Here is a 22,753-nt window from a genome sequence, read left to right as displayed (position 1 = left end):
TTCTTCATCCAACCACTAGTCGGAGCTGCAGTCGCAGCTCACTACTTCAGTACAGCCCAGCCACGGGCTACAGAGCTCAGCCAGTCCGTTTTTACTGTTTCTGTAAACAAATAAAAGTTTTAACCCCACTAACCGGATAATACAGCTCTCTACAGTTCATCTTTCAGCCCAAGCAGCTAACAGCAGCAGGTTAGAACAGCCGACACGGAGTCACTGCTGGGATTACATTATAAACAGGTCAGTTAGCGCGCTGCTAACCTCAGGATGTTTATAACTACGGAGTTTAGTGGACACACCACGGCCGCCAGGTAAGTCTTTTAAAGGCTACTGAAGACTATTAAAGGCTATTAGAGGTTATTGAAAGCATTATTGGGGGGCAGAAATCAGTACAGGCTGGTTAGATAAGTGATGTGGTGAAACTGTGACTAGCGCTGTCACAGTGATGTTTATTAACGTCATTAAAACAGATTTTGTCAGGTATTGTCTTATAAATATTTACACATAACTTATATCTCTCCTGAAAAGCTTTTATTTTAGTCAGAAACACGCTTGTGTTTACTTTATCTGAGAGAAAGATGTTTTTTTAATTCAATGGAAAGCAACAGGTGTAGTCAATTATAAGTTTAAGATTTTTAATCCACCTCACTGTGATCTATAGTCAGTGTTCTCAAGTCACACTGACACACGCATTTCAGCGAGTTCACACGCTCTCACCTGCGCGCACCCACCCCTCCGTCAGATACAGATACAAAACCTGCGCGCCCAACCCCCGCCCCCCCTCCCCCGTTGGACAGATAAAAAACAGTGATCACACTCAAAACTTGAGAGCCCTGTCTATATTTCTATAAATCCGTTTTCAGTTTCTCCTCCGTGGTTGAAAGGCAGCTGTCTCTCACACAGCAGAGCTGAGGGCGGGGCTGCGCTCATGCAGTGGCTCTCTCTATTTAAATGAATATGATGCGCTGTGTTGGTGCCGCGCCATTTGCGTAGCGCGCTGCGCTATTTGCGTAGCACGCGCGGGAGGGATCGTCGATCCTCTTTTTGACTTCGATACTCGAGACCATGACCTCATTTCGATTCGATTTCGATAAAATATCGAGATCGTGACACCCCTAATATGTAACTATATATGCATTTTTTGTTATTTATTTTTAAAGCTATTTTTATTTCTGTTGCTGTTGCTATTTTTTTTCCAATATTTTTTTTATTTTTTTTTTTTTACAGTGTACTTTTTTTGATAGTGTACTGCAAAATTTTGTATTGTATTATTTTTTGTATTTATTGCATTTCCTGGTTGTTTGGCAAAAATAAAGGGAAATAATTGAGTATGTTTTATGTGTTTAGGTGTTTATGATAAATCTGCAGAGGCGTCCGGACCGTAGGGAGAGGATGTTGAGGACTCTGTGGGAGCAGGAGATCAGCTGTAAGATCATAAACGCCGTGGACGGAAAGTAGGTTTAACCCCCAACCCAACACCACCCCCAAACCACCACCCACTCCGATTATCACCAGTGTGTTACTGGTTCAGACTGGCTGAGCTGCTGGGTGGAGTTTTTCACAGCCTACTGTGATTCTTCTTTCCCAGCACTTCTCCTGTCAGACTCAGATTTATACAGAGTTACAGCTGAGGATAAATGTTGAAAGTGAGACATTTTATCATTTCATACATTAACCTATTTATTTTTTACATTTATGTCAAAATTTTATCCCATTATCTCCCCAATTTACAAAGGCCAATTACCCAACCCACTCATTAGGATTCCTTAGCATTCCTTAGTGATGCCCCCAAACATCAGGAGGATGAAGACCAGCACACGCCTCCTCCGATACATGTGAAGTCAGACCCGCCTCTTTTTAAACTGCTGCTGATGTATCATTGTGGAGTAGCATCACAGCGCTAACGCTCGGAGAAAAGTGCAGTGACTCGGTTCTGATACATCAGCTCACAGACGCAGCCTTGTGCTGATCCACATCACCCTAGGAGTGATGAAGGGAAAGAGTGAGCGCCATCTACTGTACTGTACCCACCCAGAGAGAGAGCAAGAACAACTGTGGGGCTCCGGCAGCTGGTGGCACATTAACTAATTTAGAACTTAGATGCATTTATAAAATAACGATGAGGAAACAATAATCAGGAAAAGTGTTACTAATAAAAACAGCTACAATAGAAGCGACTGGCTAGTGCTATCCAAAAATTCCATATCAGTAAATATCATGATAAAAAAAAAACTAAACAAACAAAAAACATTTTAACAATGTTTAACAATGAAATTGTCAGAATTTGTAGGTACAGACATCTATTGTGGGCATTTTTCTAAGACTTTTCATTATTTAAAAATGTTCTGCATTGTAGATTAATACAAAAGTCACCCAATACTATGAAAAAAAAAACATACAGAATTATTTAATAAACAGAAAAGTGTTAAACAAAGCAGGATGTTTTATATTTTACATTCTTCAGATGATCAGTTTTACACATCTTTCTCCATCTTTCTCTCAGAGCGCTGAATGAGAGTCACGTCCGAAGGATGGGTATTACCATGTTGCCGGGATACAGCGACCCGTACCACGGCCGCCCGCTAACTAAAGGAGAGCTGGGCTGCTTCCTGTCCCACTACAACATCTGGAACGAGGTGAGTATGAGTGTGTTAAGCATGTATGTAGGTTCCTAATGTTCCTCTTGTGATAATCCATCCCATAATAACTCCATTATTCTCACATAGCTCCTGCAGATTGTGTGGTAGCTGGAGATGGTTCAGTATCTGCAGTGTCTTCAAGACTCAAAGCTCTTGCAGCAGTGTGTGTTGTCCAATTAGACATTAATGTTGGGCTTTTATAGATAGATAGATAGATAGATAGATAGATAGATAGATAGATAGATAGATAGATAGATAGATAGATAGATAGATAGATAGATAGATAGATAGATAGATAGATAGATAGATAGATAGATAGATAGATAGATAGATAGATAGATAGATAGATAGATAGATAGATAGATAGATAGATAGATAGATAGATAGATAGATAGATAGATACTTTATTGATCCCGAAGGAAATTTAGCAGCCAGCAGCAATTACACAACACAGTAGAAACAAAAACAATACACAGTAGAAACAAGCAATAAGTGTAGTACAATACACTTATTGAGGGATAAAATTCTAAATTGAGACTTAAAAAAAATATATACATAAATATATAAATACAAAAAAACTATAGAAAGTGTGGAAGTAAACAGTCGTAGATATGAGGTAGTGCAGTAAAAGAATAAACTAAGTATAGGAGGTATTAGTAGATAATAGGAGGTATTAGTAGATAATGTATGTTTGTGTGTGTTTGTGTTTTTTATAGATAGTGGAGCGAGATCTGAAGGTGTCTCTGGTGATCGAGGATGATCTTCGCTTTGAGATTTTCTTCAAAAGACGACTTCAGAACCTGATGCAGGAGATTAAAGCGCAGAAACTGGACTGGGACTTAATGTGAGAACAAACACAAACATACATATACATATACATATACATATACATATACATGTAAGACCAATTATTGCTTTTGGCAGTGTGCCAAGTCCTGCTGAAAAATAGATTTTGCAGGAAAAGCTTTGGAAAATATATTTTTCACAAAAAATTGTTTTGTTCAACACTTGTTTATTTCCTTTGTGGGTATTGGAACAACACAAAAAAAACAGAGAACAAAAGCAACATTTGATCTAATTTTACAAATTTTATTAAATTAGAGTAAATATCTTTGTTTCTAGCATGTGATGCTCGTTTAAACTCACCTGTGTAAATTAACAGGTGTAGGCAATGTAAAAAAAAAAACTCTTAAAACCTGAGAAAATGGATAAAAAAGTTTTAAGTCCATCAACAGAGCTTTTAATGTTCTTTTTGTCATTGTGCGCAACATAATCAAGACATTTACAACCCGTGGCACTGTAGCTAACCGCCCTGGACGTGGACGGAAGAGAAAAAAATGGATTAGTTGTCAAGATGGTGGATAAGCAGCCTGAATCAACATCCATATCAACTATATCTGTCCTGCAGGCTCAGGGTGCATCAGTCTCAGCAGAAACTGGTGGAAACACCTACAGTGGTAGCGGTATAAGTTGTGAGGTGTTATCTTGTGAGTGATGTTGAAAACTGGCCATTATAGATGGCATTAACATTTACAAAAGTTACTAAGCTAATCTAATTTAATAGTTTATAAGTAGAAACTGATGTGAGATGGATTGAAAGGGATGGATGTGCCACAGTTTCTCCAGTTTTTCAGTTAAATGAAGTTAGAAATGATGCGTATAACTGTTGTAAGTGCTTTTTATATAGATATTTTATAGCTTTTCCTGAAATATGTGTATATAATTCACATTTCTGCTGTAAATCTGTCGGAACACGTGTGTGTAAACTATATTTTAGCGCACATGTTGAAAGCTGTAACTCTTAAAGATGACTTAAGCTCACAGTGTAATTAGCGTTAATTACAGCTGGGAGATAATGGTAATTACAGGGCCCAGGCTCCTCTTTTTGTACAGTAATTAGTAATTTGTACAGTATATTCTCTGATTTACACACAGTTATATCGGAAGGAAGAGGATGCAGGTGGACCATCCGGAGAAATCCGTGCCCAACATCCACAACCTGGTGGAAGCGGACTATTCCTATTGGACGCTGGGCTACATGATCTCGTTACAAGGCGCTAAGAAGCTGCTGAGGGCGGAGCCTCTGAAGAAGATGCTTCCTGTCGACGAGTTCCTGCCTGTGATGTACAACAAGCATCCAGTGTAAGAATTTAATATTAAACATTACTGTAATTTTAATTTTACGCTCTACACCAGTTTTTCATGCATCTTGGCATCCTGTTCTCCTCCACCAGTCTTACACACTGCTTTTGGATAACTTTATGCTGCTTTACTCCTGGTGCAAAAATTCAAGCAGTTCAGTTTGGTGGTTTGATGGTTTGTGATCATCCATCTTCCTCTTGATTATATTCCAGAGGTTTTCAATTTGGTAAAATCAAAGAAAATCATCATTTTTTTTTGTCCTATTACAGCTCAAACTAGACAAATATTATATTAAACAGCATCATTTTATAAATATCAATCATTTCTAATTCAATGATATTTAAATTGTAAAATAGTTTTTTTTTTTCGAATTCTAGATTTTTTCATTAGTTTAGCACATAAATTTAAATGACTGTTTTTGACAGATTTTATTGATTTATCATAAACGTAAAAGTAGTGCACAACGTTATTGTTGTCTGCTTTATATTATTCTTCAGTTTTCTTCTTGTTATAGATATTAATACAATATCAATTCCAGATTCAAGTTATATTTTAAAATATTTTACACTTCTACTCAGTAATAAAACTCCTGCATCAGGACTGAAATTGAAAAAACAGGAGGACCAGTGAGTTTTTAGGCTTTCTCGTTCACATGACCTCACGTTCAGTAGCTCCTCCATTTCCACTCGCTGTTGTGTTTTTTTTACATGTATGTCCGTGGAAACCGCGGCGTGTCCAAAGTGTAATTACGGTGCGCGGCAGTGGACAAATAGCTATTTTATTAAACGCGAGGAGACGAAACTCATAGGTGTGCCAAAATTTCGAAATGAATGGATCAATGGAAATACGTAAGAGTGATCTAAAATAAACTCTGTTTTGAAGATACTTGTTTTTCATTGGACAGCGATTATATGTTTCTCTTCATAGTTTGGATGAGTTCAGTATTAATCTACAGAAAAAATACAGAACATTTAAAAATAATGAAAAAACACTGAATTTAAGGTCTAAACGTTGGTTGTTTTTGGTTATCGTTCTGCAGGAAGGACTACATGACTCCGTTCGAGCCTAGAGATCTGCGGGCGTTTTCGGCCGAGCCCCTGCTGGTGTTCCCGACGCACTACACCGGAGACCCCGGCTACATCAGCGACACCGAGACGTCCACGGTGTGGAATAATGAGACGGTGCGGACCGACTGGGACCGGGCCCGGTCCCGCAAAACCCTGGAGCAGGAGGAGCTCAGCTCCGAGGCCCAGAACTCCGACGTCCTGCAGTCGGCTCTGGACAGCACGGCCCGGGACGAGCTCTGAGCTCTATATAAGAAATGCTGACTGAGAAAAAATACGAAAAATAGTCATGTCACCTGCAGCCTCTTCCAAGAGGGGGTGCTTTTCCTGGCGGGGGTTCTGAATTCAGCACTATAGTAGTGCCTAAATCTGCACCCCCGCCAGGAAAAGCACCCCCTCTCTGCTAGATATATGCTCCTGAGGTTGTGTTTTCCTGGTGGGGGTGCTGAATTCGGCACAACACCAGGACTCACCAGGCTGCGCTGCATGGAGTACCACCATAACCATTATCATGATCGTCATCAGAAATTCAGTCAGAATAATTAAATAATGCTCTTCATTCACACTCAATATAAAGTGTTATAGACTGAACAATGATGAACCCAAGTGAAATAGACCCAAATCTAGTCTAAACATCTGATAATTCACATGAGATCATTTATACCATATGTTCTCAACTTTATGACTTATTTTTAAATTCTTTTTACTGACTTTTATCATTTCTGTAAGTTTCTTATATTTCATTTCCTAATTTAGATATAAGACACTGTTATTAATACCCAATAACAACAATTCAATCAACTAGAATAAGAAAAATAGCATATTTTAGACAGTGTTATTTTTGCAGTATCTGGTATTAGAGATTACTGAACAATTCCACATGATCTGAGGAGATTATATAAGGTTTTAGGCCGTGTTTGGTCATTCAAATACCATGGTACTAGCTTTGATATATTCCAAATATCAGTTTAAAGTTTAATTCTTAAAATTTAAGGTGCTACAAAGTGCTGCTATTGAATAACTAGTTATTTCCCATGTATCTGATTAAACAAATGGTTTATCATGGAAGAAAACCTGGTTATTTTATGGTATGGAATCTCTCAAATAGCCCTTTGTAGCGTCTTCATATTTTTCTATGTGTGTATTAAAGAGGTAAGTGTGTACAGAGCAGTGTATTGAAATGGGCTATTGGTGGGGATTTGATGGGTTAATGAAGGGGTTTTAATGGGTCGTTGGGTAGAACTTTCTGGGTAGAAGAGAAGGGACCAATACCAGACGAGTTATTCTGGGGTTCAGGAAAAATACTGGAGAACACTTTATTATAAAAACGGTTCAGGAATGGTTTTGGTTATTTCCGTTACAACTGTATGCAGCTTAAAAGCTGACAAGTATTTAAATTAGTTTATAAACTGTATGTAATTACGTAATGTATATGTTTGCATTTTATTATTGATTTCTGTGTTGAAAAGCAAAAATGTTAGCCTTTTTTTCCCAGATTCAAAAACTTTAGACGCATACTTTTTTTAAGATGATAACAATTCAAATGCATACGTTTTCAAAATAGAATTGTACACCCATAAATGTAATTAACTTGTTATAAAAAATATGTCCATACATTTTTTGATCAAAAATCAAGATTCATAAATACGTTAATAGAATCAAATCGATTTTAATTCATGGATCTGAGTTTATTTATTTTTTAATCTAAGAATCCTATAAAAATTCAGATGCAGTATTAATGTCAGCTTTTCTGCTCCATATTTCTAAACAGTTGAGGCCGGTTGTAAAGACTTTGGGTCGGTTGTGAGTTCGGCGTTTTTGTTTGTGGGATCGAGGCCTGAAATACTTGACTGACTGAAAGCTCAGGCGCTTCTAAACTATAAATATATGGTTTTTATAACTGAATTAAAACCGGTTCATCTCGGGGAAACTGAACTGGTTTATTATTTGGTTTTGGGAGATTTTTCAGCGTAGCGTAGCTTATAGAGAAGCATGAATAGCCTGAATCTGAATCCAGCATCAGTGTGAACAGTTCAGTCCTAATCTGATGCTCAGGCTCTATACGGGACAGAGCTTCACGGGAAGTTTCGGTTTCATTTTCTCCAGATTCTGCCTGTTCTAACAGAGTCTGAATTCGAGGTGTGAATCGGATATGGGTCAGATTTCGGTACCACATATAAAAGTGGCCCAAATTGTTCAGTGTTATGTTTATTAACAATTGTTTTTGACTGTTTTAAGCTAAATGCAAAAATAGTAAATTGGATGTTATTATTTTTATTACAATTAGAATTTCAGGAAAAATGAAAAAAATGTAAGTATGTTCTTTTTTTTTCAATTTGATTATACAGTCAGATTTGTTACAGGATACGTAAATGGAAAAATCTGAACATCGAGAAAATATATATTTTTTTCTCTTGAAATTCTGTCTATGAAAGGCTGAAATGAAAAACTTGATCAAAACCCATTTCTTCTTTACTGTGCAAAATGAAAAATAATAATAAAATGAAATGAAAAGTTTTACACCCAGTGTTCTAATTTTTTAATTTAGCTTGAAGCTTTTAGAAAATGGAACTGTTAAACATTAGACTGACCCAAATTGAACTGAAAAAGGTCAGATTAGGATTGTTTTTGCCAACTGTTCACACTGCATAACGAGATTAATCTGATTTGGGCCACTTTTACCTGCAGTGTGAACGCAGCCATAGACTTGCATGCAGTTTTAACTTAATGTAACGCTATTTTAACAGTGCCTCGATGCTAAACTGAATCTAAATGTCATTTACGCTTTTTTAACATGTTCAGATTTATCTGATTTTACCTGTTTAACTCTTAAACACGATGTCTGTATGTGATCAGGTGATGGTTTTCCTGTAATCTGAGATGTTTAATGAGATGCGGAGGTTAATCGGCCGCTGTGTGTAAAGTAACGCCGCTTGCAGATCACTAATTTATTGCTCGTCCCGCTAATCAAAACTAGCTTCCCGAGGATCAGTGTAAATATGGAGCAGATACAGTAAATACAGTGTTGAATGATTTGCCAAAGTAGAGCCAGAAGTTCTCCACCTGCTGGCCAGAGTGTGAACTGCACCAGTGACAGGCCACAGAGGGAGACTTTATTATTTCTTTCTTTTACTTTTATTTTTTATTTTACATCTGCATTTTTAGTTTTTATTTTTTGTCTTTGTTTTTTCATTTAGGTAAATCTGCACCTGTATTTACCTTAAAATGTTCTTTCTTGATGTTTTTTATTGTCAGGTAGGGGATAAAAAATTAACTTTTCTTTACTTTTTGTTCCTCCTTTTCTATTTATTTTTTATATTAAGGTAAATCTACACCCATGTATGTTTTCAAGTTTCTTTTTTGTTTTTTTTTTTGTTTGTTTTTTTAAGTTTAAGATTGTATTGGAGGGTAAGGGTAAGCCTTTCTTTATCTGTTCTTCCTCTGTTACATTTATTTTTTAAATTAAGATACAGGTCCACCCATATTTACTTTGAACTTTCTTTCTTGCAATTTGTTTAAGATTATACTGGAGTGTAGGGGATAAAAAAATGCTTTTCTTTACTTTTTCATGCTCCTTTTTATCTTTTATCTTTTTTGACATTTTTAAAGATTTATATTTGAGGGTTGAGGAAAAATAAAGATAATACTTCCTCTGTATTTGCTTAATATTATACTTTGTTGAAAACTAAAAACAAAAATTGAATCATTAGCCAATAAAACTTTGTGTAAATGTACCCTACCTCCAACACCCAGCCCCCCCCCCCCTTTATTTTCACTCCTGACACTTTCATTTTTCATGTTTGTTACTTTTGTCGTTGAATGTTTATCAGAATGTGCCTTTATTCCGAAAAATAAAGGTGAACTTGTTTCTTAAACTGTTTTTGTAATTTTTGTCATTTTTATCCTATAAGCCCAGTAGCTTATTCAGTGTGTCTGGTGTTTCTATTAAAGTAATAGAATGAGGTATATGATGAGTGTTTCCAAAAAAGTGGCCACCATTCAGTAGATCTTCAGATTCGGTGTGTCTATTTAAGGCCAGTAAGACTACGGTAGGTGTTTCCAATACAGTGGCCAATGAGTGTAAGCATGATATAGTAGGTGTTTCTAATAAAGTGGCTACTCAAAAAAAGTATAAAAGGGTTGTTTCCAATAAGTAAGTTGCCAGTAAGTCAAAGTATATGTTGGTTGTGTTTCCAATAAAGTGGCCAAAGTACGAGAAAGTGTATGGTAGGTGTTTCCAATAAAGTGTCCACAGAAAGGGAAAACACAATGTTCAATAGTGTGGCCAATCAGTGAGTGAAAGCGCAAGGTATTAAGTAGGTGTTTCCAATAAAGTGGCCAGAGGGAGTTTTTACTCAAGGCAGTAGGTGTTTCTAATAAAGTGGCCATTCAGTAGATTCTCAGATTTTGTTTCCATTAAAGTGGCCAGTGAGTAGAAGCATGATGATGTACTAGATGTTTCCAATAAAGTGGCCACAGAGAGGCAAAGCACAAGGTTCAATAGGTGTTTCCAATAAAGTGGCCATTGAGAAAGTAAAATGGGTTTGTTTCCAATAAAGTGGTAAGCGAGTGGAAGCACAAGGTATAAAGTAGGTGTTTCCAATAAAGTGGCCAAAGGGAGTGTTTACTCAAGGCAGTAGGTGTTTCTAATAAATTGGTCATTCTTTAGTCTCTCAGATTTGATGTTTCCATTAAAGGGGCCAATAATGGAGGGTATAAGGTGAGTGTTTCCAATAAAGTGGCCACAGAGAATTCAATAGAGTGGCCAATAAGTAGAAGCCCCAGATAAAGTAGTTGTTTCCAATAAAGTGGCCAGATTTGGTGTTTCCATTAAAGTGGCCAGTGAGAGTAAGTATTTGGTGGGTGTTTCTAATAAAGTGGCCAATGAGAAAAAGTGTAAAATGTTTGTTTCCAATAAATTGGCCAGTTAGTCAAAGTATACGGTGGGTGTTTCCAATAAAGTGGCCTAGTGAGTGAAAGTATAAGGTTCAATAGGTGCAGTGTTGGGAAGTAACGGATTACATGTAACAGCGTTACGTAATCAGATTACAAATTATAAGTAACTGTAATCCGTTACAGTTACTGCTTCAATAAATGGTAATCAGATTACAGTTACTCTGCTAAAATAAAAGGGTTACATTGCGGTACTTTCCTATTTTTGCTCTTCCAATCCAACACTGACAAAACGCAAATAACATTTTGGTGTGAAATCGCTCTGATATGACAGGGAACTGTCTGCCCCTCCTCCCGTCTCGCTGCACACACACACACACACACACAGGGAGGAGGGGCAGACAGCGGCTCCGCACATTTTGGTCAACGAATAAAAACGAGACGAAAATATTTGGCAGGAACGAAATCCAATCAGAACTGATTTAGTTCTGTGAAAGGAAGGGACCAGTTAAGAAGAGATCCAATCACTGCTACTTTAGCGAAGGTGGCGCCGCGCGCTCAGTTACAAACCCGGGAATTAACCTGTCGATACTTACGGAGCTCGACTGGAAGTTAACTCGTTCAGCAGGGAGAGAGAGAGAGGAGAGGCGATATATTTCTCCTTTGACGTCGCGAAAAACAAGATAACGTGTAAACCGCGTGGAGCGACTCAATCTCCGGTAAAAACACCACAATTCAGCTTCTGCAGACCAGAGTCCCACAGATCTCCATGCAGAGATCCGCGTTTTAATACTGATGTTATTTCATGAGCTGATGTGTTTAACTCAGCAGTGCACTAAAACACAGAACTGATACAGAACCCTAACTCATTAAGATCAGATCATCTGTTTAGTCTCACACTGGGAAAGATATAGCTAGTGTTAAAGCAGGAACAGGTCAGAAAGAAACTCAATAATATAACCAAAATAAAACAATAAAATAAGTGAATCTATGAACCCAAAAGTCTGTGTAAAGTTCCTTACAGCACTTTCTCATAAGTTTCTCACTTTAACTCATGAAGTCTCTCAGTACATCCTGAGAGCATCTCTACAGGACAGTGTGTGAAGGTGTGTTTTTGATCTCATTTATAGACTGTAGCTCCAGTAGGTGTGCTGGGTTAGTGCTGGAGATAAAACTAGATCATTTAAAAGCTGTTTTTGCATCTACAACGCTGTTCAAACTATAATTTAACTATTCAGATTTTTAATGACCTGATTTCTAGAGCAAAATGCTTTAAATGTAAAATATATATAGTCACACACCTACAATAATAATAATATACATTAAATCATATAAAAAATATATTTCACTTTCAAACATTAACAATATTACTCAAGTGGTTATTAAACGTTTCATTTCGTATAAGTGTATAGTTAATAATTCAAGGAAACTGATGAAAAATGCATTTACATTTACACCCTTTACAGTTTAGTCGACTAAATTTACTGTAATTTTAGTCGACTATATTCTTATGACATTAAGTCGACTAAAACTAAAAACATTTCAGATGACTAAATTGTGACTAAAACTAAATGCTATTTTCGTCACAAGACTATAACTAAGACTAAATCAAAATTTGTTGTCAAAATTAACACTGGTGGCAAACCTGCAAATAGATAACTTACGGTTGTTGTTACATTGTTTGGTTTTGAATGGTTTTATTATCAATTTATAGAAGTGTTTCATAAAATTGTTTGATGAAATGGTTTCATAAGTATTTTTATAGAGTGATTGAAAAGGCTGTTTTATTTGTTTATCTATTTGTTAACTGGAAAGAAAAATAAAATAATAATATGCAATATGTGGTTGCTACATTCATTCAGGCTTAAAAAAATGACAATATTTAAAGTAATCCAAAGTAATCAGATTACGTTACTCACTTGAAGTAATGTAACTGATTACGTTACAAATTACATTTTGAGTGATGTAATCAGTAATCTGTAAGGGATTACATTTTAAAAGTAACCTTCCCAACACTGAATAGGTGTTTCTATTACAGTGGTCATTATCAAAAGGTATAAGTTTAGCATTTCCAATAAAGTCAAAGTAAAAGGTAGGTGTTTCCGATAATATGGCCACTGACTCTCTTCTATGCTCTAGGGTAAAGTTCAGCTGCTTTAGGAAGGTCATTCTGTGGTTTGGAAAGCTGTAATACTGTTTCTGTTTTTGAGTGAAGTGAATTTTTGATGTTATAAAAGCTTTATAATAATTGTTATAAACTGCGGGGAGGATGAGGAACTCGGAGATGATTGGAAGCGTAAAGGTCGTAATTACAGAATGTAGCCGTGCTGAATTTTACAGCATGTTATAATTTTACTGAGGAATTCCTGCAGCAGCACATGTTCAGCTCTTTACTCGGCGCGTGTGATACACTCTTCTTATAATCACACTTTCCCCACCGCGTGAGTATCATCATCAGCATGTCTCTCATTACCCATAACCCCCTGCGATAATTACCCAGCTAAACTTAACCCCACACTTTCAGCCCTGCAGGAGTTAATCAGCATCGTCCGCATGCAAATACGCATCTGCACTAACCACTAACAACCAATTACACTGCAGCATGTGTGTGTGTGTGTAAGGCGCAGTGAGACAGGTTTAGCATATGCAGCGACAGCAATGTTCTCGCAAAGAAAGAATGCAAGACAGTTTGCTCAGTACACACATTTTAAGGCCACTTTTTTTACAACTTTTCTCAAGTAGAAGAAGCATAAGGTACAGAATGTTTTTTAATAACATGCAGCTTATATAAGAGCGTAAATTTTTTTCTTCCCTCAAAATAACTCAATATACAGCAATTAATGTCTAAACCCACCAACACAAGTGAGTACACCCCTAAATTCTTATCATTTTCCCTCCAAAATGTCATGTGACTCGTTACTAGGTCTCAGGTGGTCATAGGGAGCAGATGTGTTCAGTTTTGTAGTCACTGAAAGTTCCAACATGGCACCTCATGGCAAAGAACTCTTTGAGGGTCTTAAAAGACGAATTGTTGCGCTACAAGTATATTGCCAACACCCTGAGACTGAGCTGCAGCACAGTGGCCAAGATCATCCAGAGTTTTAAAAGACCAGGATCTAATCAGAACAGACCTCGCATTGGTCGTCCAAACGTAAAGCTCAGCGTCACGTCCAATTGCTGTCTTTTAAAGATCGGCACAGGAGTGCTGTCAGCAGAGATTGAAAAGGTAGGGAGTCAGCCTGTCACCAGAGCTCAGACCATATTTTGCTACACTACATCAAATTGGTCTGCATGGCTGTCACCCCAGAAGGTGGCCTCTTCTGAAGTCTGTACACAAGAAAGCCTGCAAACAGTTTGCTAAGGACCTGTCAACAATGGAAAATGGATTACTGGAACCATGACCTATGGTCTGATGAGGCCAAGATTAATTTGTTTGTTTCAGATTGTTTGGTCTCAAGCATGTGTGGCAGGAATCAGGTGAGGAGTACAAAAGTAAGTTAAGTGGGAATGCCATGGTCTGGGGCTGTATGAGTGCAGCAGGTGTTGGGGAGTTACAGAATGATTCCCTCCCTACGGAAACTGGGTCGCAGGGCAGAGTTTCAGCATGATAATGACCCCAAACACACCTCTAAGACGAGCACTGCTTTACTGAATAAGTTGAGGGTAAAGTGATGGCTGGCCGAGCATCTCCAGACCTAAATCCAATAGAGCATCTTTGGGCATCCTAAAGCGAAGATGGACTTGGGCTCTGGTAAACTCCATGCCCAGGAGAGTTAAAGCAAGTTCTGGAAAATAATACTGACACTTCAGGAACTTTCACTAAGGGGTGTTCTCACTATTGTTGCCGGTGGTTTTTAGACATTAATGGTTGTATATTGAGTTATTTGGGAGGGAAGAAGAATAAATGTACACTGTTATATAAGCTGCACACAGACTACTTTTCATTCGGTCAAAGTGTCATTTTGTCAGTGTTTTCCCATGAAAAGATAAACTTAAATATCTGCAGAAATGAAAGGGGTGTACCCACTTTTGTGATACACTGCAGGTGTTTCTAGTGAAGTTTCCAATGAGGTATTGGTTTCCAATGAAGCAGACAGTAAGGTAGGCGTTTCTAATAAAGTGGCCAGTGAGTGACGGACAATGTGTAGTGTTGATTAATCCTCTTTATCTCTCCTCGTGCAGCCCCGCCCCCTCCCTCTCTTCTAACTCGCTCACCGCTCACTCTCTCACTATCCCTATATTGGATTAGGGCCCAGGGGTATTTTTGGCATTGAAGCTTAGAGGATCTTTGACAACCGTCACCACAATCCTTTAACAAAGCAAACTCTGAGAGCTAGGACCCGGGAGACAGCGGCGGGGTGAGATCCAAACATGTACACAACAACAACAACAACAACAAGGAAAATACAGTCAAAATATACTAAAACCAATATATACGAGAAGGCCTTGTTTTAATTGTACTATAATTAAAAGGAGTCTCTAGTTTAGACCCTGTTGATTCCTCTATTCTGGATATAAGATGATATGAGATTGAGACGGTTGGGTTTAGAAGAGGTTCTACAGGATCCGTATAGATCCTGCAGCACATTTACCCACAGATGTTGCTACAGCTGGACCTGTAGATCCTGTAGCTCTACACTCGTAGGTTGAAGCTGAAGCTGCAGAGTCCCAGCTGCTCCATAAATGCTGAATTGGTGATAAATCTGTTGACCGACTGTCGTATGAGATGATCTGGGGAGTAGTTTGGGAAGTGTGTCGCTCCACACCAAAGGCAGGGTTAAAGCTAGTGCTGGGTGATTTTCACTATTCATTTGGTTAATTCGAATTACAGTTTTAATGTGATTTTCAAAATGGAGTAACCGCAATTTTACCTACATGCTTTTTAATCTAAAATGTCCGAAAACGCTCCTCATTTCTGAAGTGTTTATCCATCTTACCCTAGTTACCCGCACCTCCCACAGACTAACGTATGCATATTTTTTAAACATTCCTCCGAGGACTGAGCTCGTACTGAAAACAGTTCCAGCATTTGCGACACAAACATTTGCTTATAAACAATGTTTTGAATCATTGATTCACTCAATGAGTCCACTCAACCACTCAACTTTTTTTACAGGTAGGTAAACCTAGTGTTGAACCATTTCATTGTCATCTGTAGGTAGATTTTTAGTAGGGGAGAAAATAATCGATTTGAACCGAAAATTTGATTTTTTTTTGTGGAGAAATCATCACCCAGCTTTAGTTGAAGCCCTCACTACCTTTAAAACTTCATACTTAAAACTTACCATTCTCATACCCAAACAGAACTGGTGTTTTTCGCTAAAGACAATACAGATCCAGTTTGTCGCACTCAAAGATTCTCTTTAGATGGTCTAGTTGGTCTGAGCTTTTTCTCTTAGTCCAATGATGTACCCCATCTCAAAGTCTCGTCAACTGGGCAAAATGTCTTTGAGTCTTTGATTTCTAGCAGTCGATGATCTCTCACCAAGAGGTGCACTATCCAAAAGCAACCTATAAGAGGCTTTTATTAGGGTTGCAGGGGAAGTCTTTTAATTCCCTTTCTTGTGTCAAGACCCAGTGTCTAATCAGCCCACACCTGTACTCACCAGAAAATACTCTATGAATCTATGAGACATTGTAGCACCATTAAACACATTAAACGAGAGCAAATTTCAAACACCAGACAAGAACAGTTTGACATTCTGAAGCCATTGTTTATCCCTTATCCATGTTTCGCACTGTTCCAGACCCCCCACCAGCAGGTTGTAGGATTAGTTGAACACCTCAGTGGCCAGAGAGTCGAGTCCAAGAGCGTAGAGGTGCTGACCCTCTCTCCTGGCTCTCATACACACCTACACACTCAATCACACTCAACCCTGTCTGCTGCTCGGATTTACCCACTTAATCCCCAACGACACGAGTAGTCAGAGAGTCAGGACACCACAGCACCTCCAGCACCTCCACCTGAGAACCACCAGGCCAGGAAACCCCTGACGCCATCCTCCGTCTCTGCACCTGTAGACGGGGCTCGTCCTGAACCTCAGGTACACCTGTGAACGTCCGAGCCTCGACCCAACAGGTAAGTTAGAGGGCAATAAGACCATGAACACTGTCGCTTTTCGCTGTTCCTGTCGCTCTGCCTGAGTTAAGGCCTCGCTGTGAATTAGATTAATGCTAAGAGCTTCTTTAGCAGGAGGGACTGTCAACAACACAGCGCTGTGTTTATGGGATTCTGTTCTCTTCAAAATTTAGGGGCTTGTGTTTTTACCTTATACAGCTCTGGAAAAAAAATAAGAGACCATTTAAAAATTTAATATTTTTCCTCTGGAATATAATCAAGAGGAAGATGAATGATCACAAGCCATCAAACCAAGGATTTTTGCACCAGAAGTAAAGGCATAAAACTATCCAAAAGCAGTGTGTAAGACTGGTGGAGGAGAACATGATGCCAAGACGCATTAAAAAAAACTGTGATACAAAACCAGGGTTATTCCACCAAATATTGATTATTTCTGAACTCTTAAACTTTATGAATATGAACTTGTTTTCTTTGCATTATTTGAGGTCTGAAAGTTCTGCATCTTTTTGTTATTTCAGACATTTCTCATTTTCTGTAAATAAATGCTCTAAATGAGAATATTTTTATTTGTAATTTGGAAGAAATGTTGTCTGTAGTTTATAGAATAAAACAACGATGTTCATTTTACTCAAATATAAACCTATAAATAGTAAAATCAGAGAAACTGATTCAGAAACTAAAGTGATCTCTTCATTTTTTTCCAGAGCTGTATATAGATACTGACTCATCCCTAGTAGAGACTGCATAGTTAATAGTAGTTACTGATAATTTAGCTTTACCTGTAGCCTCCAGATTAACCTACAATAGATAATGAATACTCAACAGTAAAAAAGTGAATAATTAAGAGTAGGTACTAAATAGTTGAGTAAATTCTCAATAACTAGTACTGAACAAAAAGTTATTGAATAATTCATTGTAGAAACTAAATAATGTATATATATTAATATATTAATATAAATGCAGAATAATTTATACTATAAAATGAATTGTTCATAGTGGATAGTATTTATTCATAGTAATAGTATTTACTGAACACTTCATAGCAGTGATTGAATAAATGCTAGCATATATATATATAATTTACAGTATGTTCTGAAAACAAATCATAGTGGATACTGAATGTTTTCTGTGTAATTAATAGTAGATACTAAAAAGATCATAGTAGACACAAAATAATAAATAGTAGCTTCAATAAATAATTTATGTTGAACAGTGAATAATTCAATTAATTGTAGATACTACATAACCTTAAGTAGATTTCAAATCGGTTTTAATAAATACTGAGTAATTCATGGTTACTTAATAAATCATTGTACTTTAAAGTGGATACCAAATCATTTATAATGTACACGGAATAACTCAGTGAAGACTGAATAATCTATAGTTGAGACTGAATAATTGGTAGTGGATACCTAATGATTTATAATGGTTACTGAATAGTTTACAGCGTATATTAAATATTTCATACAGTGGGTACTGAATCATTTGTAGTGGGTGGTAAATAATTCATAGTGGATGGTGAATTATTTGTAGTGGACATGGTTATGGTTATAATGGTTACTGAATAGTTTACAGTGGATACTAAATAATTCATAGTGGACACGTGGTGCAGTAGTGTACTGTAATAGTGATCTGTTTATGGATGTTCTCTATGCAGAAGCTGGGATGGTGGACCTGTTCCTGGAGAAGGTTCTGGTGAAGAACAATAAGGACAGGGATGAGCTGGATACGGAGCGCGAGATCATCCTGCGGCTCCAGAACCGGATCCTGATGCTGTTCTTCGCTTCAGGAGACTGCGAGCGGTGTCAGGACTTCGCCCCCACCCTCAAAGACTTCTTCAAGAAGCTGACGGATGAGTTCTACGTGGAGCGCTCGGCCCAGCTGGTCCTGATCTTCATCTCTCTGGACTCTTCAGAGGATCAGCAGGAGAAGTTCCTGAAGGAGCTGCCCAAGCGCTGCCTGTACCTGCCCTACGAGGACCCCTACCGGAAGTACGCGCTCAGTGCATGTAGGGCGTAGAGGGGTTCAGGGGTTTAAAAGAACAATTCTGTGGGGAAAGAAATAATTTTACAAATGTAGTTGAACATCTATAACGTGTTGATCAAGTTACATCTGTCAATCTGTCACTTTCTTTAAACTATGTTGGTTTAAGCTTTTATCTCTTTTTTTTTGCAATTGGTTCTAAGGATTGGTCTGATTTTTAAGTTTTAAATTTAATTTGTTCAAAGAATAAGTTAAGAATTTAGTTTTTCTTAATTCATCTTTTCTTTTTCGTTTTGGTTTATTTACCGATTCAAACAAATTGTCAAATGTTTTCATAGGTCCTTAAAAATAGACCAACTCACTTAAAATAAGACCTTATTTTAAGATTGCAATGAAAGTTTGGAAGTTTGTTTGTTGTTCTCCTATAGAAGCGACTTTTTTTTTTTTTACAGATATGAGATTTTTTGCATGTTTGTATGTTGCATTTTTTAGATTTTGTCCATGCTTTTTCTCAGCTAACTACATTTGGGAAAATTGAAAAACATGGAAATAATACTTTTACTGGCTTTATTTTGTTCCTGGATCATGGTTTAGATTTTTATATCAGTGAGAAATCAAAATTTCAGGCCTATAGATCTTTAGACTCTTGTACAGGGTTTATATCCTCTCTTAATCCTCTTGTTTTGGCTCTGATTCTTCTGAAAGTCTTGATTATCTGGTTTGGGTGTTAGAGCTAAACTCAGCAGGGTGGTAAATCTCCAGGGTAAAGTGTACGTAATGAGATGTACCAACTGTTTTTCTTAATCCAGCTACAGTGAATTGTGCCCAAAATACTTAAAACAGAGGATGGGGAAATGTGAGACATGCAGTTCTAATTTTCATAATCAGTATTTAAGTTACATTTTAATAAGTGGTCCAATCTTTTAACTGGTTTGAATGGATTATACAAATTGGTTTGTATTTTTAATTGATCCAAAGAAATGGTTAAAAGCTGGGACGTTTTCTTTGATCCAAAAAATAAGTACATTTTTGAAGAATTGGTCCAAGAAACTTGTCCACAATTTGCGACTTTTTTCATTGGTCCAAAAATTGGTCCTTGAAAAACTGGTCCTCAAGATGGTCTAACATTTGACTTTTTCAGTCAAGATCTAAACTTGTTAACCATCTTCTTTGCTAAATCCCAATAGTTGAGATGGTCAGTGTTTGAGATGTTCAATGGTTGAGATGCTCTATGGCTGACATGGTCATTGGTTGAGATGGTCAATGGTTTAGATGGCCAGTGTTTGAGATAGTCAATGGTAGAAATGGTCAGTGTTTGAGATGATTAATGGTTGAGATGGTCAATGGTTGATGAGATGATCAATGTTTGAAATAGTCAGTGGTTGAGATTGTCAATTGTTGACATACTCAATGATTCTCCATGTTGGATTGAGTTTGCGTATGTTAATAAGTGTATTGGTCTCTGGTCTCATTTGCAGGGAGCTGGGGGTGATGTTCGAGGTAGAAGACCTGCCCACGGTTGTGGTCCTGCGGCCAGACTGCACGGTCCTGTCTCCGAACGCCGTGTCGGAAATCTGCTCGCTTGGCCCGGACTGCTACCGCAACTGGCAGGAAGGGGCGGAGCTTATCGACAGGAACTTTATGATGAACGAGGAGTTTGACGACAGCAAAATGCGTAGCCTCACGGACCCCATCCGCCGCATCAAGTACAAAGTGGAAGACAAAAAGAAGAAGAGGAAGGATGACGATGGAGACGACGACGATAACGACGGAGGAGGTGGACCTTGGGGTTGAGACTGATTTCGGAAATCAAGAAAACCACAAATTCCTCAAAACTGAAAACACTCAAAGCTTGTCAAACAGCCGTTGCTTCGTTTGGGATTGGCTGCCAGTCTTGGAGTAGACCTGTTGTTGATTGTTTTTTGATTGAAGTCCTGCCAGAAGAAATGCTTGTGTTTCACATTAGCATTAGCGGTCAGATGTTATGAGTTTTTGGTTTCTACTAATACACACTAAGCTAAAATACTGACATGCTTCACGTCATGGGTCAGGAACTAGGAACTGTTGTGTCCAAAGACTTTTGCCATGTCCCATGGAAGCTATAGAGCTCAGCATTGACCTTCAGGATAGGTTAACCTCACTCACAAGAAAACACCTCACAACTTACCTATACAGGTGTGGCTTTCCCAAGCCTCCCGTCCTTTCAAGCAAGACTTCTTAATGAATTGACCCACTGCTGTCCCATGATTTTTGCATGTCAGTGCATGAGGCTAGAGGGAAATGTAGCACTATGGGAAAACATAATCAGCCATAACATTAAGACCACCTCCCTCATATTGTGCCACCACATAGCCTTGAACCGTTGAGGTATGGACACCACAAGCCTCCGTAGGGCATCAATCAACGTGCCTTGGGTGCCCATAATCGTAGATTTCCTAGCCCTCACGGTTTGGTCTTAATGTTATGGCTGATCAGTGTACAGCTCTGGAAAAAAATAAGAGAGCACTATATAGAGGAATATAATCAAGAGGAAGATGGATGATCACAAACCATCAAACCACCAAACTGAACTGCTTGTATTTCTGCACCAGGAGTAAAGCAGCATAAAGTTATCCAAAAGCAGTGTGTAAGACTGGTGGAGGAGAACATGATGCCAAGATGCATGAAAAAAAAACTGATTAAAAACCAGGATTATTCCACCAAATATTGATTATTTCTGAACTCTTAAAACTTTATGAATATGAACTTGTTTTCTTTGCATTATTTGAGGTCTGAAAGCTCTGCTTCTTTTTTGTTATTTCAGTCATTTTTCATTTTCTGTAAATAAATGCTCTAAATGAGAATATTTTTACTTGTAATTTGGGAGAAATGTTGTCTGTAGTTTATAGAATTAAACAACAATGTTCATTTTACTCAAATATAAACCTATAAATAGCAAAATCACAGAAACTCTTAATTGTTTCCAGAGCTGTATATACTGAATAATGAAGTGATGAAATGATGGTCAGTTAAAAAGAAAATTTAGCAAAGACCTGAAGATCTTTCTACTACGAATACACTCTATGGGTACCTGTTCATTGCTTCTGTTTATTGTTTGTACAGAAAATAAAAGAGTATTAAAAGAGTTTGTCTAGCTTTTGTTGGAGTAACTGTCTCTACTGTCCAGAGACGACTTGTCCTAGATGATGGAGCACCATTTCTGTGAGAATTTGATTGCATTCAGTGACAAATGAAGATTTATTGAGGGATGGTGCCTAATTCTATTGGAAGTATCTCTCTACTACAGACTACACACTACTGCTAGACACACTGCTCATGTGTGTTGCATTTGCACATATGTGTCAGCAATGGGTTTAACTTAAAGTTTTAGCTGAATAATTATGCATTCATTAGAAGTGTTAAACATATACAACTCTTCAACAGCACTGCAGTTTCTAAATTTGTTTCTCTGATTTTGCTATTTATAGGTTTATATTTGAGTAAAATGAACATTGTTGTTTTATTCTATAAAATACAACATTTCTCCCAAATTTCAAATAAAAGTATTCTCATTTAGAGCATTTATTTACAGAAAATGAGAAATAACAAAAGATGCAGATATTTCAGACCTCAAAAAATGCAAAGAAAACAAGTTCATATTTATAAAGTTTTCAAGAGTTCAGAAATCAATATTTGGTGGAATAACCCTGGTTGGTTTTTAATCACAGTTTTTTTTCATGCATCTTGGCATCATGTTCTCCTCCACCAGTCTTACACACTGCTTTTGGATAACTTTATGCTGCTTTACTCCTGGTGCAAAAATTCAAGCAGTTCAGTTTGGTGGTTTGATGGTTTGTGATCATCCATCTTCCTCTTGATTATATTCCAGAGGATTTCGATTTGGTAAAATCAAAGAAACTCATCATTTTTAATCGCTCTCTTATTGTTTTTCCAGAGTTTTTTTTAATTAAGTGAAG

General features: G+C 37.5%; 2 protein-coding genes across 2 annotated transcripts in view; both read left to right on the top strand.

Annotated features, from left to right (window-relative positions):
* colgalt1b (collagen beta(1-O)galactosyltransferase 1b) overlaps positions 1–9,717 on the top strand; it is a 29,881-nt gene extending 20,164 nt beyond the window's left edge. Inside the window, exons 8-12 of the mRNA XM_049469642.1 lie at positions 1,345–1,451; positions 2,501–2,633; positions 3,353–3,480; positions 4,572–4,778; positions 5,818–9,717. Coding sequence (XP_049325599.1) covers positions 1,345–1,451; positions 2,501–2,633; positions 3,353–3,480; positions 4,572–4,778; positions 5,818–6,085 — 843 coding nt within the window. The 3' untranslated portion in view covers positions 6,086–9,717. The remainder of the gene's footprint in view (positions 1–1,344; positions 1,452–2,500; positions 2,634–3,352; positions 3,481–4,571; positions 4,779–5,817) is intronic.
* A 6,814-nt stretch (positions 9,718–16,531) lies between these two features.
* nxnl1 (nucleoredoxin like 1) lies at positions 16,532–21,322 on the top strand. The gene is made up of 3 exons (XM_007239010.4): positions 16,532–16,814; positions 18,472–18,805; positions 20,276–21,322. Exons 2-3 carry the CDS (start codon positions 18,480–18,482, stop codon positions 20,589–20,591), a joined length of 642 nt encoding a protein of 213 aa, XP_007239072.1. The 5' UTR covers positions 16,532–16,814; positions 18,472–18,479; the 3' UTR covers positions 20,592–21,322.
* The last annotated feature ends 1,431 nt before the right edge of the window (positions 21,323–22,753 follow it).

The sequence above is a fragment of the Astyanax mexicanus genome, chromosome 21, assembly GCF_023375975.1.
Source record: "Astyanax mexicanus isolate ESR-SI-001 chromosome 21, AstMex3_surface, whole genome shotgun sequence".
Classification (NCBI taxonomy): Eukaryota; Metazoa; Chordata; class Actinopteri; order Characiformes; family Acestrorhamphidae; genus Astyanax; species Astyanax mexicanus.
The sequence above is the reverse complement of the archived record's forward strand: the minus strand, read 5'-3'. Positions and strand labels throughout refer to the sequence as shown.

What these genes read in the sequence shown, in the direction of transcription:
- nxnl1 (XM_007239010.4), top strand. Translation starts at nt 18,480, where the DNA reads ATGGTGGACCTGTTCCTGGAGAAGGTTCTGGTGAAGAACAATAAGGAC. An exon ending in TACGAGGACCCCTACCGGAA is followed by an intron (nt 18,806 to 20,275) that starts GTACGCGCTCAG and finishes TCTCATTTGCAG; the next exon opens with GGAGCTGGGGGTGATGTTCG.